Source organism: Cylas formicarius, unplaced genomic scaffold, assembly GCF_029955315.1.
Source record: "Cylas formicarius isolate icCylForm1 unplaced genomic scaffold, icCylForm1.1 PGA_scaffold_2__14_contigs__length_35257938, whole genome shotgun sequence".
Classification (NCBI taxonomy): domain Eukaryota; kingdom Metazoa; phylum Arthropoda; class Insecta; order Coleoptera; family Brentidae; genus Cylas; species Cylas formicarius.
The window spans coordinates 31981810-31999199 of NW_026844319.1; the positions used below are offsets into that span (position 1 = coordinate 31981810).

A 17390-nucleotide genomic window follows, 5' to 3' on the forward strand; every position below is an offset into this window, starting at 1 on the left:
TCATTGGATATGGAGACAAATGGAGACCCCAAGAAGAAGTTTGTTGTTTGTTTAACGGAAAATATTCAGAAAGACCCATTCAAAATACCAAGAAGTAGGACATGTAAAAGATCGCCTGCGGTCAGGTTGTCGAAAACTAATGAGAACGCAATCTTAAACAAATTGCAAATGTGCATCTTCTGAAGTAGCTTCAAATAATGATGATAACCAAAACTATGGTGGATTGTGCAACTGTACTATAGTTTTTTCATTGTCAGATACCGTTTAGTGATAAAGTCAGGTTTTGTTTAAATGCAAGGGTAAATAATCCACAATGGATGAGAGAAAATCATGCACAATATCTAGAAAAAATAAATGTTTCGGCAGGAATTATGAATAAAAAAATTATTGAACCTTATTTCTTCTATCAAAATTTTACTGGAGCCCAATAGTTGCAATTCCTTCAAAATGACTTATTTGTCAAAATAAATAAGAACTAAAAGTTTAGATTTTCACGAAATAATATATTTTGACAACACCCTGTCTTTGTCAAAATATATAATTTCGTGAAAACTTGAACTTTTAGTTCTTATTTATTTTGATAAATGGATTTTCATCAAGTAAAAGAGACCTCATTTCAATGACTTATTTGTTTTTACTCAACCAGTGCGAGAATATTTAAATATGAATTTTTACAACATATAATAACATATAATAAATTAATAAAATAATAAATAACATAAATAAATTATTATACAAAAAACAAGAACGAGTAAAAACGCCGAAGATCAGGTGGTCACCTCACTCTGTATTACATCTTATGCATTCACACACGGACATGTAAGTTTTTCTTCAGATTATAAATGAGAAACTTAACCTTAAATAGATGAATGAGATAAACTAAATATAATAATAATAATAAAGATATCTTTATTATCCCACATATCTAGAATACAATCAGTGTATTATGGATTTTGTCAAAATTTATGTAATAGAAATTTATGAAAAAGTAGAAAAATACAGTGATGACAAACATTAATATTCGTTTAAATTATAAAAACAGTTTTCTAGGAGGAAAAACTTTAGTTTGGCTATAAAAATGTTTACATTACTACTGATCTTTAGCTCTGGGGACAGTCTATTGTAGACAAATACCGGTAAACAAACTTCTAATATGTATATACACGCTAAAGGCATTATTTTAAACTCCCGGAAGAGAGCAATACACCTTAGGACTTTTTTTACTTACAGTAATCTCGAATAGTTGTGAGCATAGTAGAAATTTATTATGCACTCTACAGTCAAAACAGTTTTTCATTTTTTCATTTGAAGCTTTCAAGAAAGTAATTGGAATATACGAGGTGTGTTCGAAAAGTAAGGTGACCTTTAAGTTTTATCAAAATGTATATATTTATTTATCAAAATTAATCCTCGAAGCACTTCTGATAAGTACTTTCTGGTATACCCAGCTTAGATAACTTCCAGCTATTTTTGTTTTTTCATAGGTTTCTTGAGTGTTAGGAAGAGGAAAAAGTGTCATATCCGGTGAATATGGTGGCTGAGGCATGATTGTGGTTTTGTTTTGCGCAAAATTTTATGCAAATCTTTGCTCCATTTTTTTTTGACAACAGAAAATCGCACACAAACATAACAAAAAAAAATATCCAAAATCGAATGTACTTAGCCTGTCCAATTATGAAAGCCACCTTATTTTTTGAACATACCTCGTAAATTAGTACACGGGACATTGTTTTGGAGATCAATCCAGATATTTTCCGCCGCATTTTCCCCCGTAGATACTTAATTAGAATTAGATACGAAATAAGGGAAATTTATGAAATTAAATCCAGAATTTACAATCTGAAAAACAAGGAAAAAGTTGAATGATTAATGGTACATATCAAATGAATGACGAGAGGTTTTCTATAAAAGACAAGGCATCGCAGGCCCTGAAGTATATTAACAATGATTTTTCTGAAACTGCAGTCGAAGGACAAGCCGGCGATATTAAGCCCGAAACATAAAAACCCTCTGACAAGTATAAAGTTTAAACAAAAAACTTCAGCTACTGACATTTTACAAAGACGAGAAGCAAAAAGGTGTGGGGGTGGGTACTTTGCATCCATATGATGTACATTCGTATACAACTAGTCATAATATAATTCCGTCAAACCATTTTTCAGCCAAAACATAGCAGGTTTACTGCTTTACTGCATATTAACGATCAAATAACAAAAAAAATTGGATAAAAATGATCGACGTGTATCTTTTTTCCAGTCGTATTTAAATAATAGGCAGTAGCTCGTTTAAACGAATAGCGATATATCAGATTTGGGTAACGTTACTTCAGGAGTGCCGCAGGGTTCACTTCTTAGACCTCTGTCGTATGTGTTGTACACATTTGATATGTCTATGGAGGCCAAATTTCCTCAACTTTATTTATACGCTAATGAAACAAAGCTGTTACACACATTTAACTCAATTTTGATAATATCGAAACTAATCTTAGTATGGACCTTAAAAGTCTTTCTCAATATGTTAAAAAAACACAACCTTAAGCTAAGTTCTAAAAAAAAATACAAATTATGCTATTTGGTCCCCATGGAAGCTATTTAATTGGAAAATAAAGATCTTAAATTTACAAATGAAGCAAATGGTGATAATGGATAGTCCATTGAGATATAGTGGCCACATTTTTAATTTACGTAAAAAGACTTATAGATCCCTCACAACGCTATATGCAAATAAACATATATTGAATTTTATACTACGAAAAAACTCTCTGAAGCATAAAGTTGTATACTGTCTTCCATTATATTATCCATTCTTAGCCGTTGCTGATAAATCCAGGTTACAGAAAATCCAGATCAGCTGTGCCCGATTCGTTTATGGTTCTTTTTATTGTACATTATATTATATATTAATATTCTTTATATTATAATGAATATTTTGAATCTGGATCAATTCTAGTATTTAGGAAAAAAATTAATGTCCATTTATTGGAATTACAAAAGCCTCTGTCCTAAACAAATTATTATTTATTGTTATTATAGCTCGTTGTTTCAATATTATTGTAATATTCGGTTAATGTTGGGTAGCTGAGATCAATAGTTTGAGAGGTGTGACTATATTAGTTTGTATTAGTATTAGGTAACTTCGTCTATATTTTGTGCAATAATTCAAAATATCCCAGTAAAAACTATTATTATTCGGCCACGCTGTACTAAATTCGGATTTTTTTAACGAACGGCGTAGTTTGCGTCCTGAATATATTTCCAGGGAAAGAATCCACCGATCGCTATCTCTCCTTTTCCATTCAAAATTTATACAGGCGAAACGTCTCCTACCCGTTACGTAACAGAAAGGAAAAAAATAATAATGAGGTCGGACATTCTTCTTTATTAAAATTCCGCGCGCGTCCGGGCCCAAACGATAATATTGTTAAATTAATTGGAAGAAATTTTTGTTTAGCTTCCTTTATTCGGGTCTTTCACAATATTTTCGTGGTTGTCGTCATCGCCGGTGGAAGATAACGGCGAGCCCATGGGAAGGAGACCATGTGCAGTTGACTTGACGTAGGATTGAATGTTATAGTGCATAAATAATTATTATGATGCTCGTTATTTATGCACGGACGTTCGTCCGATGGGCCACGATAACCCCGCTACGGGCGTGCCTTTTACGATGTGGAAAAGCAAAAAACGTCGATTTTCTAGAATGCGACATTGTGAATAAAATTTGTATAAAGCAAGACGATATTACGTGAACGAAACCAGAAGTAAGAATAGGGTGGGAGTGGGGGAAGTAGGTTTGGATAACTGTCGATTTTTATTTATAGGAAGCCACATACTTTTTACTAGTCAAACTGCTTTATTTAAATTAATAATCGTAATAATAACAAGAGATAAGGTTAAAAACTTTCTTAGTTGTCTTTTCCTAATTTATTGATTCATGGTTCCCCTTGCTCGCTTTGATACTTTCTCACCTCTTTCAACACATACCTATCCTCTATCATTCGCTCTTCATTTCCATACCTAAACTGCCTTCTTTATATTTCTATACTATATCATTTTATAGATATGTAAATAAATTATACTAAAAGTCGAAGATTGCTTAATTTTCTTTTTCTCCTTTCTCCCTTAAGCTTTTTTTTTTGTTACCCATTTGTTTTCACCAAACCTACATCTTATTTTCAGTTCCACACTGACATTTTATGTCTTCTTTTAACCAATACTTATCTCCGCTATTAATTTCCTCCTTCGTAACCCTAACAATCAACTTTTATTCCCAACATATTTCCCTATAAGAAGGACTAGTAGGTAATGCTTCTTGGCTTGGCGTAGTTCTTTGCATTTTGAGTCTACGTTTGATTTTTGTGACGTTTTTTTTGCTTATTCGCGTCCTTTTGCTATCGCTCTATCTAATTAATCATCCCCTACTGTTTAAATGCTTGAATTTAACGGCTTTATTTCCTAACTTCTAAGTTTTTCCTTTACTCAGTACTTAATTAGTTTTTATGCACCCTCTCCATTTCTTGTTCTTTCCACGTGTTACAATCGAAGATCATCTTCCTTCCTTTTTAATTTTCACATTTCCCTTCCCACATAATTCTTTTTATCATATAATACCCTAAAAAAACTTGAAATTTTTTTAAAAATCCCAGGGGAAGGAGGATTTGGAATGTGGGATTGCAAAAGTTTGTGCTAGTCTAAAATTTCTTGCGCCGTAGATTTTGGAACGCCAACACTATCTTCAATTTTTCTACAAGAATTCAGTAATTTCATTTGCGAATAGGCGAAACTAACCAAAACTAAGCAAATATTTTGTTATTGTATTGTCTACATAATAAATTTGTTCTGTGCAAATTCATGTTATATTTTTCAACATTTCGAAATTATTAGTTGGCTCCCATAATATTTAATTAACAAATTAAATGCCTTAATAAAATTGAAGAAGTAATATTCAGTAGTAGCTATTCCATTTTGAATGTGGACGGTATCTTTCGTTTCTCAAAAAAGTAGCACCATGACCCGCAAACCGCAAGCCTCTAGAAGAAGATCAAATTCCTTTCGAATTTTATAGGGTATTTCGTTTTTTTTTATTTTATCAAAAAATCTTTTTAACAAATTTTGACGAAACTTTTTGCAATTTCAATGGCACTGGATGAAGACTTGATAATTGTTTTACATCAAGGGATAACAGATGAAACTGAAATTGACGTTGTGGTTGTTTCCGATGCCACCATGTAACGATAGGACTTTTCTAAATGTCATTAGATAGAGCATGTTATCTATCGTAATCTACAAAAAACGAAGCAATTAACAGAAACCATTAAAGCCAACAAAAACGTGAACACCTTAAAATCAAAACCAGAAAAACAAAAATGTAAAAAATAAAAACTGAAACTGAATAACTCATAAACCCTTTTGGGCAGCACTTCTCCAGGTCTCCTTTCCTTGTCCACGTCTTTGTCTCCTAATTGGTCCACGCAATCGCCATCTTAATCTTTTCCACTTCCTTCCTTTATCCATTTTTTGACGTGGCACATGTTTTATTTACCGTTCTTAGAACGTTTACTTATTTATCATGAAAATTAGTGATCTCAAGCATGGTCAATGCAAATGTTATTCTTTTATGTGCAATTTGGTACTCTTTCCGTCCGTTGAACGAACAAAAAATTGCCTAATTATTTTTTGACGCCGCCATTCTTGGAAACGTCCATCACAAATTTATAGCCGCCAAATGCGAACTGAGCTGGCGCGCCTATTTTACAATGTTGGAATTTCGCGGACAAAGAATATCAATTTCAACTAATTGGTTCCATTTTGTGCACCCGAAGGAATGTTCTTTATGTGTTTTTCGACTCTCGTCTTTTTTTCTCCCCCGATTTTCGAAGGTTTCAATTAATTAGGATCGGCGGAAATTTATGGTTCGAACACGCCGGCACTGGTTTTTATCTCGTGTGAGAATTATGCTGCTTGTCTCGCGGAAGATGCACATACAACGAAGCTATATATTTTTTTTCGGCAGCTCGAGGGTCCCGCGTGTTGAATATTTTCGTATGCATTAAACCGTCTTGTTTGTTTTTTCGAAAAGTGGTTTGAAAACAAGCGACTTGCCTATACTTACAACTTCACGGGACTAAAATGTAATGGAAGTAGAGCGTTCCGGAAATACATGGAAAAACCTTTCTGATTGAGATACATTTTAAAGTCTCTCCTCTAATATCATGATCCTGAATTGTTGGTCTATTTCCATGTTTGTAGTGTTTAGGTATGTGGTTAATTTCGTGAATTTTTGTCTTGATATTGATTACATAGTTTTTTTTTATTTTGTTAAATGTTCTTTTTTCCCGGAATAAGTGTAAAAGCAACTAAACTAACTTATGTTAGTTTTGTTGCACTCTTGCCCTTTCAATGTATGCATATGTTGCAATATATATTTTCAATAAAAAAAAATTTTTTCAGTTTGTGAACCGTGAGTATACTCTATAATCGACCCGTAGGAAGGACTGCAAATCTTGTTACTTTCGAAAATCGATGAAATCGAATTTTCGCAAGTATAAAAATTTTATATCCCGGTAACGGTAAGTCCTACGGGATCGCCGTGGGTACAGAAATGATCACCGTTCGAAAATAAAAAAATTTGTCTGTTTGTCCGTTCTCGTCTTTTGGTTTTTCCTAAATAACTTTCGAAATTTGCCTTTTTAACCCTCCACGAGATAGATTAGCTTGTAAGTAATGGCCCTGATCTGACGCCGATATGTTTTAAAGCGATCGACTTCATGTTTAACACATATATGCAGCCTTGCCCCGTGACGGAACCTATTGAAAACGGGGGGCTGGGGGGTCGGGAAGTATTTTAAAAAAATGAAAAATCGCGTGTGCAAGTGTCTACAAAAAAAACCATTTTTCAAAAACTGTTTACAAGACCAACAAAATTCTTCAACCAGTAGACGAAGAGGAAACGACTATTATTGAAGATTGGCAATAATTTCAAATCTGTGTTTTAGATGTCAGTTTCTTATATATGACGATATAGCCCATATAGACAGCTTAAACTTTTGTATATACGGTTTTTAAGTATTGTATATTGTAATATTGTATTCGCAATATTCGGTGCAATATTAAAAAACATAATAAGTGCTCCAAATTTGCAGATATCGATTTCAGTACATAACTTTAAACTTAGAAGAAATAAAGTAAATAGAAATAAAGTAAATAGATTAATAGGCCCCCTATTTTATCAAATGTTCAATTGAATACCTTCCTGGACCTCAGATCGAAGTATTTCTTATTTATTTACTATTTATTTATTCATTTAGTAGGAGAAAAACTAGGTTTTCTTCTAAAAACTGCAAAATTCTTTTAAAAGACTTATTTGTTACATTTGTTTCACAAGTTGATTAATTTAAGAATGTCATTCTTTCGGCAGTAGGCAAGAGTTCATTAGCATTGATTTCTCAATAGATAATTCATCTTTTTCAAACACCCGTTGACAATCCAATAAGTATTTTTGTTTTCACTCCCGTCTGTTAATTATTTTGATGTTCCTCAATTTATTTATTGTTATAACTATTATAATTATCAATATTTGCTAATATTCCTCTCACGCTCTACAACGTCCAAGTAATCAATATTAATGTCGATTGATTAATTGATTATATTATTATAATTAAAGACCAGCTGTGTTTCTATCTTCTGACACCACATAAATTATTTAAGCTTTTAATTGCCTTTGGAAATTCAGCAATTACTGGAGATTCTCTTTTTGGGGTTCCATCTCTTTTCAAAATTGTATATGTTGGAATGTTCGCTTTGTTATTAATGCATGAATTCCTTAAATTCCTTAATTTTTCAAATTCTTGACATTACTCACCTATATATTCTTGCTTGGAAAATTTTTGTTTCTAAATTTTTAGGATTAGCTGGTATTACTGATGTAAAACAATAGTGAGGGTGGGTCTCGAAGCATAATAACATCTATTTTCCGCAGCCGCTACCAAAATTGGTTCAAAATGAACTCAAAATAGTTGGCAAAAAAATGTCAGTAACATTATGAGAACCCAGTAACTAGGGGCTAGGAAACTGTGTAAGAATGGCGATAAAATATAATACACAACATATACGCAAAAGGGAAAGTACTACCACTCACCGGTAGTAATCTTCCTTGCAGTAAATATTCCCATCTCTAGCGAAACACGTAAGCTCGGTGTCCAGAGGTAGTTTGCACTCACAACACTTCAGGCAAGATGCGTGCCACTGCCTGTCCACCGCTAGCAAATAGTACCTATCTTGAATCTTGCCCCCGCAACCGGCGCAACAGGAAGCCTCGACCACCGAGGAGCCCCCGATGCTCGAACATGGCGAGGACGTGCCTCTATCCAAACTTTCGCGCTCTTTTAACATGTCGTTGAGTGCGGCGAAATGAGTTCAGTCACTTCCATCAATCTGTAATGGAAGAAATATCAATAAACCCTAAGTTTAAGTGTAGTTTAAGTCTGTAAGTGTAGTTGAGTCTAGAAAGTGATCATAAATTTTAATAAACATTAAATAGCTACTTTTCATGGTACATGTCAACCCATTCAGTGGAACTGCCAAGTTTGGGTATTGATAATTCAAAAAATATTATCTCCAAAAGGTCTCTTTGATAATGGGCGATTTGTTTTATTTTCAGATTTCCTGCTGCGGCTGTTGAAGATGAATCGAAATTGCTGACTGAAACTGAAATTAACTGAAACTGGCTTGTATTCTACTCTCATATTGGTAAAAGGTGAAGACATGAGCTGCGGTTAAGATTGTTTGGTTGTTTCTATAGTATAGATTTCGTTTTCGTTATTGTGTTCGGCAACTGCCTTAAGTTGTTCTTTGATTCTAGTTGATATATTTCGTCCACTCTCTCCAATGCCGCATATGCATGGAACGCTGTAAACTCCTGGTACGTCATTGACGGATCGAAGATGATGAGATTTTTGGACATGCGATAAATCTGGTTTTGACGTTATATCTCTTACGAACTTTGGATATCTGGTCAGTGATATTTTGGATGCAAGGAAGGAAAACAGTGGCAAGTGTAGGGTTGCTTCGCTTTGGAAGGTTGTGGTGAAGTGTATTTTGTGATGCGGAAGTTATTAGAGAGGAGAACAGATGTAAGATGTTTTAATTCTGGGTTCAGTGGCTGGGGTTGAGATAGTTTTACCGGTCTGTAAACAAGAGAGTTGATAATTGATGATTTTTGAGCCGGATGATGATGTGGTGTGGTGGTACTGGTGTGTGTGCGTAGCTTGTCTATAAACAGAGTGACTCAGTGCAAGGTCTGACTTTCTATTGATAAGAATATCAAGAATAGGAGATTATTAGTAGTTTTTGAAAGCTTTTGTATAAATTTTGGAAAAAAATGAGAGCAAGCTCACTGCAATATAGCCCTTTCTTTATCGTTATTGCCCTTACAACTGTCTCTTTCAGTTCTATTGGAACAAAATCCTCCTGAAACTAAATCTTAAGACTTGACAGGTTGATAGGAAGAACAGGTCAGTGATACGCCACTGAACTGAACCTCACCTGTTTCTAAATTGATTTGCTTTTGTTAGTTATTGACTTTTTGATTATTGGAATCAAAAACCATTATATTATTATTATTATTATTATTATTATTATTATTATTATTATTATTATTATTATTATTGTTGTTGTTATTAATTTCAAGCAAAATAATTCCTAATATAATAAAAAATAAAAATATCAAGTCAAGGGAAATGCTTAAGTTAGTGTTTAACAATATTGATGAATGACAATTTTTTATTTAAAAAAGTGATAAGACCCAATATTTGAAAACAAATAAGGATATCAGTATCAGTAGTAATAATGTCCATGGTATTTTAAAAACAACATATTTTACGTTAGGATAAATATATTGAGATGCGGTTTTCACTGAGTTGTTGGACCCTTATTTGCACATTGCATCCTCACTACTTTCCTTTTAGAGATAAAAGAATAAAAAGCATCTAACACAATAGATTTGAATTTGTTTAAGCTTTAAAGCGGTGTTCACTCTATCATAAATACAAGAAAACTTCGCACAAAACGGGTTTTAAAATTCAAGATGGCCCTCTGGTAACCATTTCAAGATCTCAAAAATTGTTTTTGCTCTTGGCCGATTTGGTCAATAATTTTTTGTTTCAAATGTTTAAAAACATCCGTTCGCAGTCAAGAATTGTGGAGGCGATAGGGGAAGGTTTGAAACATTAGCCGATAAACACGATTACCTTCCGTTGAAATTTCAAGCCGAAGTTGGTATTTGAAAAAAAAAACGGAAATGTTTGAACAAAAGAACGGATCAAAATGCTGCAGCTTGCACTTCGCTTAGTTCATTCCCAAGCCAGGAGACGGCGCTGCGTTTGTTGACCACCGTCTTAACACGAGAGTTTCCATTCGTTAACTACGTAAGTATTAATTTAAAATAATGCACCAATGCTTCCGTTTTAGTGGTGGGTGAATTCGCAGTATTTAGCACCATCGTATTACCTGAATTTCACCAAAATCCGCACGCACACTGCACTCTTCAAAGGGAGAACCCAAACGTGAACTGATAGGAAGTTGCTTTCGCGCTGCTTTTTGTAGAGAAAACGAAGTGGAATAAAAATTAAGACCCACTTTGATGTACGATTAATAGCCGTTTAGCTCGGACCGTTCGAATAATTCGAAACGTCGCCGTCGCGTCGATAGGAAGTCTCAACTTCCGGGTTTTAGCGGGCGCCGCGACTACTTAGCTGAAGAAATTCACCCAGATACCGGAGACTATACTGACGATTAATATGGTGCGAGCATGTCCAGTTTACCGTGGTATAAATAACATTTTCCTGGGTAAATGACTCACAAATATTTGCCTAGGCAAAAGCCATTTGCCTACAACTTTTGTCTGTGACGCCGACACCGTATTTTCAATGTAACTTGAATTATACTTACATAAGGAAAAATAAATATGGTTTAATGCTCTAATTGTATCAATGAATCTTCTTTTTCTATATCCATATATCTTTTGTTCCTTTTACATACATCTACAGCTATCAGTCTTCGTTGTTATTATTCCGTTCAGTATTATTCAGTATCAGGTATACCCGAGACTGGTTTACGACCATTTCCCGAAATAATAATTTTAATTGAAAATCGAATTTCGAAATGGAAGACGGAATAACACCCATAACGCCCATAACACAAGTCCACAGTGATTTTGATATTTAAAAGCTGTTTGATTATTTGCTCTATCACGTCAATTTGTTTATATACCCCAAAAAAGGTATTTTATTAATATACCTATCTATGACATTAATATTTACGAAATTAAGTGTGATTTGGCAACACCGGATAATATTCGATTTCTCTGCAAAGCAATTGAGTTGGGGCAGAAGCGTCAATACAGCGTTGTAACCTGTTTATGCGTATTTCTAGTGTTCTAGAACGTACAAATATAGAAAGAAGACTTTGAGATAGTCATCGGACTCTAGAAAAAAACCCACACCTGGTAGCAAAAATGTGTGTTTCAAATGTTTTTGCGAGAAATCTCGAGCCATATCTGATGCCAAGATAAAAGAAGGTATTTTTGAAAGTTATGCAAAGACAAGGATTTTCAAAACACAATGACCAATGTCGACAAAAATGCCTGGGTTTCATTCAAAGAAGTAGTTGATAAGTTTCTTGAAAAAGAACGAAAACTGGGAAATTATTGTTCAAAATATGTTTCAACACTTTCATCGTCTAGGTTGTAATACGAGTTTGAAAATGTCATTGCAGTTTTCACATTTCAACTATTGTCCTGAAAATGTCGGAGCAGTTAGCGAAGAACAGGAAGAGCGGCTTAACCAGGGCATTAGACAAATGGAGATGGAGCATAACGATGATGGCGGACTACTGCTGCTGCTATAGCTTTCTGGGAAGAAGACGAAGATTTCACTCAAAAAGGTCTGAGTAAAGTTTTTTTTTACTTTTTTTTAAACTAGGATTCCATTATTTTACTTTAACCTTTCGCGATACAAACAAAGGCATAGAATAGTTTTCAAAATAAAAACACCTGTCAAAAAGGTTAATTTTTTTAGACCTGTGTATTCACACGCGTCTCGGACGGTTCAAAAACGCAGGAATAAATCGGGACGGCGCTCGAATGAAGTTCCGAGGGCAAAGTAATTGGTACATGACGCAAGGCATTGTTAAAAGTCAATAAATCCCCGCGAAGGCGCAATTACGATCGACAATTAACAAATTAACCGGTCTACGTTGTCGACGGCGCTGCGGGTTTGCATAAAATGCCTGTTTAAATAGTTCTAACGGCAATTCTACATCACCGGCCGATATAAACAAGCTCGTAGAAATGGTGATTGTTTATGTGAGGTAATTTTGCGCCTGTCTGCAGCGATTAATGCGATTTGCATGTCCGAGGTGTCTCGTTAAGCATCAAAATGAAGAAATATATAATTTTTTCTTGGTTAGTGATTAATTAAAATGAAATTACCGTTATGAATAAGGGGCTATACCTTGGGCCGTATTTTATAGGCCAGAATATCCAGAAGTATGGAAACGTGGTCAAGTATTTCTAATATTTAAAAATAGCGAAAGCCAAAACATACATACCGATGCGATTTATACAGAATGTTCTATGTTTTGTTATTATTAAGTGTTCAAAAGGTAAAAATAGACTTATTCGAGTTTTTGAATACACATGTATTCAAAAATCACATCACCAAAAACTCTTGCAGCAGCATTTGAAGATAATATTAAATTTAGGTGAATTACCAATAGAATTTTGGCAAATGTTACAAAATTAGTTTGACAAGCACACAAATTGTGTTTATTTTGCTGAAGACAAGCAAATTACTTGTAAATTTCGTAATAGTCTTCCATGTTGCTAGGGTTTGTCGTTAGAATTTGTTATCAGCATGATAATTAGTCTTATTGCATTACATGCATACTTTCCTCATATGAGTATTCAAATCCTTAATCAGGATTACCTCTTAGAGATCTTGGTGTTATTTTTGACTTTAATTTTGCTTTTAAAATTTATCGTTTAAATAATTTAGTAATAGTATTCCAAGTCGCTAGGTTTGGTCAATAGAATTTGTAAGAATATATAAGCGTTTCTTCAAAATCTGTAAGCTGAAAGTTGGAATATAACCACAGTTTTGGCTGATCACCTAATCACGTAATTAATGCTGTTTTAAGTGACTAGGTACAGAACAAATGTTCAACACTTTCATGCTTATCATATGAGTATTTAAATCTGTGTTATGGATACCTACATAGCTGTCAGAGATCTTGGTATTATTTCTGACCATAATTATACTTAAATTTATTTATCGCTTAAATAATTTAGTAATAGCATTCCACGTTGCTTTGTTTTGTCACTAGAATTTGTAAGAATTTATCAGTGTTTTGTGAAAAAAGTTCAGAACAAATGGTCAATGCTTTTATACGAGTATACCTACATATCTGTCAGAGATCTCGGTGTCATTTTCCAAATATCTTAGTGTCATTTGAAATTTTACCCTTAAACTTAAATTTTTTCATCACTGAAATAATTTAGTAATAATATTTCCAATATAGGTTTTGTCACCAGAATTTGTAAGAATTTTCTCAGAGTTTGAACACATTATCACATAATTCATGCTTATCATATGGGTATTCACATCCTTGATGAGGCTTGCTTACATATCTGTCAGAGATCTTGATGTTATTTTTCACATATGTGTGTAATTTTGGAGCTTACTTTTAAAGTTAATTTTTTTATCACTTAAACACTGGTTGGCAATGAAATCCTATTTTAAAAAATTTTATGATAAACATAATGTTTCAAACGTGATTTTTTTTTATATTTCAAAATTTTGTTTTTTTTTTTCAATTTTTTCATTCGTCAACGTTACAAAAATGAGTTTCAGGGAGTTGTAAGAGAAAGGAGGGAAGTGCCGAAGGTGATTTTTATGGCAGTAAATAAGCGCATGCGCAGTATTCATTGCGACACTACAACAGTTCAGTGAAAACTTGTCGTTTAATTGTTTACCTTTTATATCAAATATTTTGGTAAGTTTTGCATAAAGTTCATGTTCTCTACATTGGATTTAAGTATTTGATGTGTAGTTTGAGTTTTTTTTTAAGTAAAGCCAATAAATATAAAATAGAAGTTTGAAAGTTGTTTTAAAATTAATTTTATGTGATTTTAGGTTACAAAATGCCACGGACTTGTAAAAATTCCTGAGATTGTTTTTGCTACATTTGTGGGGAATAAACCGCAGCGACATGTCATGACCGATCTGGTTAAAACAGCTTATAAGCTATATTTTGGATTTTCTATCGATGAGCGAGATAAAAGTTGGTTGCCAAAGAGAGAGCCTCAAAGTCATGAGAAAAAAATAGAGATAAGATTGTTTATCTGAACGTCCTATCTGCAAAGAGACCAATTCCTCGTGATAAAGACACTCCACCTCCAGTGAGAAGGCTGAAAATAAAAATATTTCAGGTCTACAATTTCAATCGAGTTTTCTTTCTGATAGTACTTCATCTTCATACACTTTATCTGGATCTTCATGTCCATCCACAGAACCTCATTTACTCGAACAAGGCGACTTAAATAATGTTGTTAGAAACTTGGGACTTTCAAAATCTAAGGCACAGTTACTCGGATCAAGGTTAAAACAGTGGAATCTATTGGCTAAAAGTACCAGAGTTTCATATTTTCGTACGAGGCAAGCAAGTTTTACAAGTTACTTCTCCAAAGAAGATGATTTGGTATATTGTAATGATGCTGCAGGGCTTCAAGAACTAAGTTTTCCAGAACATTCTAGTGAATGGAGACTTTTTATTGATGCTTCAAAAATAAGCTACAAGCATGAAAGAAAATTATGCAAACCTTGAGGTATTACTTGAGAAAATTGAATATTCTCAATACCCATGGAATATTTGTGCTGATTTAAAAGTTGTCGCTATACTGACTGGACTACAAGGAGGATACACAAAATTTTGCTGTTGTCTTTGTGAGTGGGATAGCCGCGCAAGAGACAAACATTACAAAGTAAAAACCTGGCCATCAAAAGTTTGACTCCTGGACTTAAAAATGTTTCTCATAAACCGTTGGTGCCATGCGAGAAAATTTTTCTGCCACCCCTTCACATAAAGTTGGGACTCATAAAAAACTTTGTGAAAGCTATGAATAAAGATGGTGCAGGTTTTCAATACTTAAAAACAAAATTTCCTCGAATCAGTGACGCGAAATTGAAGCAAAGAATTTTTGTAGGTCCGCATGAAGGATGAGGTTTTTGATTCGAAGTTGAGCAAAGCAGAAAAAAAAGAAAGAAATTTTCTTGGGAACGCAAAAAGTGACAACTATCAACAAATCATTCGGGAGCTACTTTCTGCTTATAAAGGTTTAGGATGCAATATGTCACTCAAGATCCATTGTTTAGACTCGCATTTAGATTTCTTTCCTGAAAATCTTGGAGCTGTATCAGATGAGCATGGTGAAAGGTTTCATCAGGATATAATGCAAATTGAAAAACGACAAAGGAAAATGGTCAGCAGCAATGCTTGCTGATTTCTGTTGGTCAATTCACCGAAAAACTCCAAGGGAATCTATGAAGAGGAAGAAAACTACTAAATAATTTGAATTCTATCACTCCACAATGAAATAACTGACGATATTTATTAGTTTTGTTAATATAATTTAGGATTTTTTACTGTAAAACTCAAGCCGCCACATTTTTTTATTTCCTTATAATAATTTATACTTTAATAATATTGTTTTGGTGTGTGCTACTTATTTGTATATCAGATCCCGTGTTTAGAGCATACAATAAGATCAATTCATGCATGAAAACAAGGAGAGAAAAAAAATTTTTTTTGCAGACCGGTGTAATTTAGTAATAATACTTCAAGTTAATAGTTTTGATCACTAGAAATTATAAGAATTTATCAGTGTTTTCTCAGAGTTTGAACACATTATCACATAATTCATGCTTGTCATATGAGTATTCCAATCCTTGATGATTATTGCTTACATATCCGTCAGAAATCCTAGAGTTATTTTTTACATTAATTTTACTTTGAACTTCAATTTGTCTATCATTTAACTAATTTAGTAATAGTTTTTCAAGTTGCTAAGCTAGTTTTGTGAGGCATACGTTTTACTTTTTATCCTCTTACAGTAAGAGGAGAAAAACAGTCTTACTCATAAAATAGACAACAAATACAATTTTTTTAATTATTTTTCATATAGGAGGTTGGACCTAACTTTAACTGTATTGTAATAATTAATCAGTACAATTTAGTAGTTATTATAACTGATATCACAAATTTAACAATAGGATTTCTAATCACTACGTGGGAGTTGTTTTCATATAACTTTCATTTAGAATCACTCCAGAAATTGAATGGGCTGATATTCATTATTTTAGTTGTGGAATACATTTTTCATCAACAAACCCTTTTTTAGGTTTTTACAACAACAATATCACCCACCTAAATTTGGGAAAATACACCTCATACAAAATTATTTTAATTTATTCGAGGATTTTAGGTGTTACATTAAATAGACCGTCTGTCGAATATCCATAAATATATAGTAATAAAACGAGTAATTCCTTTCAGTTTGGCCAAATATAGTTTCCATTTTTTCGATTTTATAGGATATATTAAAAAAAACGAGCTTATGGTGGATGCGCCGGTGACCGTTGTATTTTTAAAATTCGCCATCCGATTTGCGAAACTCCGAACCTTTAACCGACGTTCATAACTTCGACCCGCGTTCTCCGACTCACCTTCGAATCCGACCACGCAGAAATATCCCAAAACAACGCACCGCAACACACCAAACTTCTGGCCACTGTTAACCTATCGATTCGGAACGTGTAAACTGCAAAAGATGTGTAGTAAACCACCAAAAAAACAACTGAACAAGAGCCGGCGGCACACTGTGTGTGCGTTGCACTTTCCCGACGGCACGGGGAAGCATCTAAAAGGGAGCTCTGCATCTCTTTCTCGGGGATGCTGACCAAGCTCCGCCCGTCGTCAGAATACGGTCGCTGGCCACGCCCCGTTTTGGCGTTGACGATTAAACCGAGTCCAATGGGCCGCGACACCGATGATAACTGTCCCCCCACTCTTCTATCGCGCCAAGGATTTCAACACTGGGCACTCTCCTTGTCGCCTGAAAGCAGTGGTCTCGAGCGGTTGGGAGGTAATAGGTCGCACTGTCAGCGTTAAATCACACAAACCCAGTTAGTACTTAGCATGTTTTTAGGTGAAAATTAGCGGCGTATTGTGTAGTGTATATTGGTAATTATACCGGGCATTGCGGAAGGGAACATATGAAATCCCATGTAAATTTTTAGGCGCCCGAATATTGTACATTTTACATTTATTACATTACATTAT

The 17390-nt window shown here is 34.0% G+C and overlaps 1 protein-coding gene and 1 long non-coding RNA gene across 2 annotated transcripts in view; one reads left to right on the top strand and one right to left on the bottom strand.

Moving 5' to 3' along the window:
- Positions 1-17105, bottom strand: part of LOC132698583 (LIM/homeobox protein Lhx2-like) — a 37522-nt gene extending 20417 nt beyond the window's left edge. Inside the window, exons 1-2 of the mRNA XM_060664762.1 lie at positions 16775-17105; positions 8134-8429 (exon numbers count right to left, since the gene is read on the bottom strand). Coding sequence (XP_060520745.1) covers positions 8134-8387 — 254 coding nt within the window. The 5' untranslated portion in view covers positions 8388-8429; positions 16775-17105. The remainder of the gene's footprint in view (positions 1-8133; positions 8430-16774) is intronic.
- Positions 11401-12676, top strand: LOC132698584 (uncharacterized). Its single transcript, XR_009618399.1, has 3 exons — positions 11401-11571; positions 11769-11936; positions 12071-12676. It is a non-coding gene; the product is annotated as an uncharacterized LOC132698584 (long non-coding RNA).
- Positions 17106-17390: the final 285 nt, after the last annotated feature.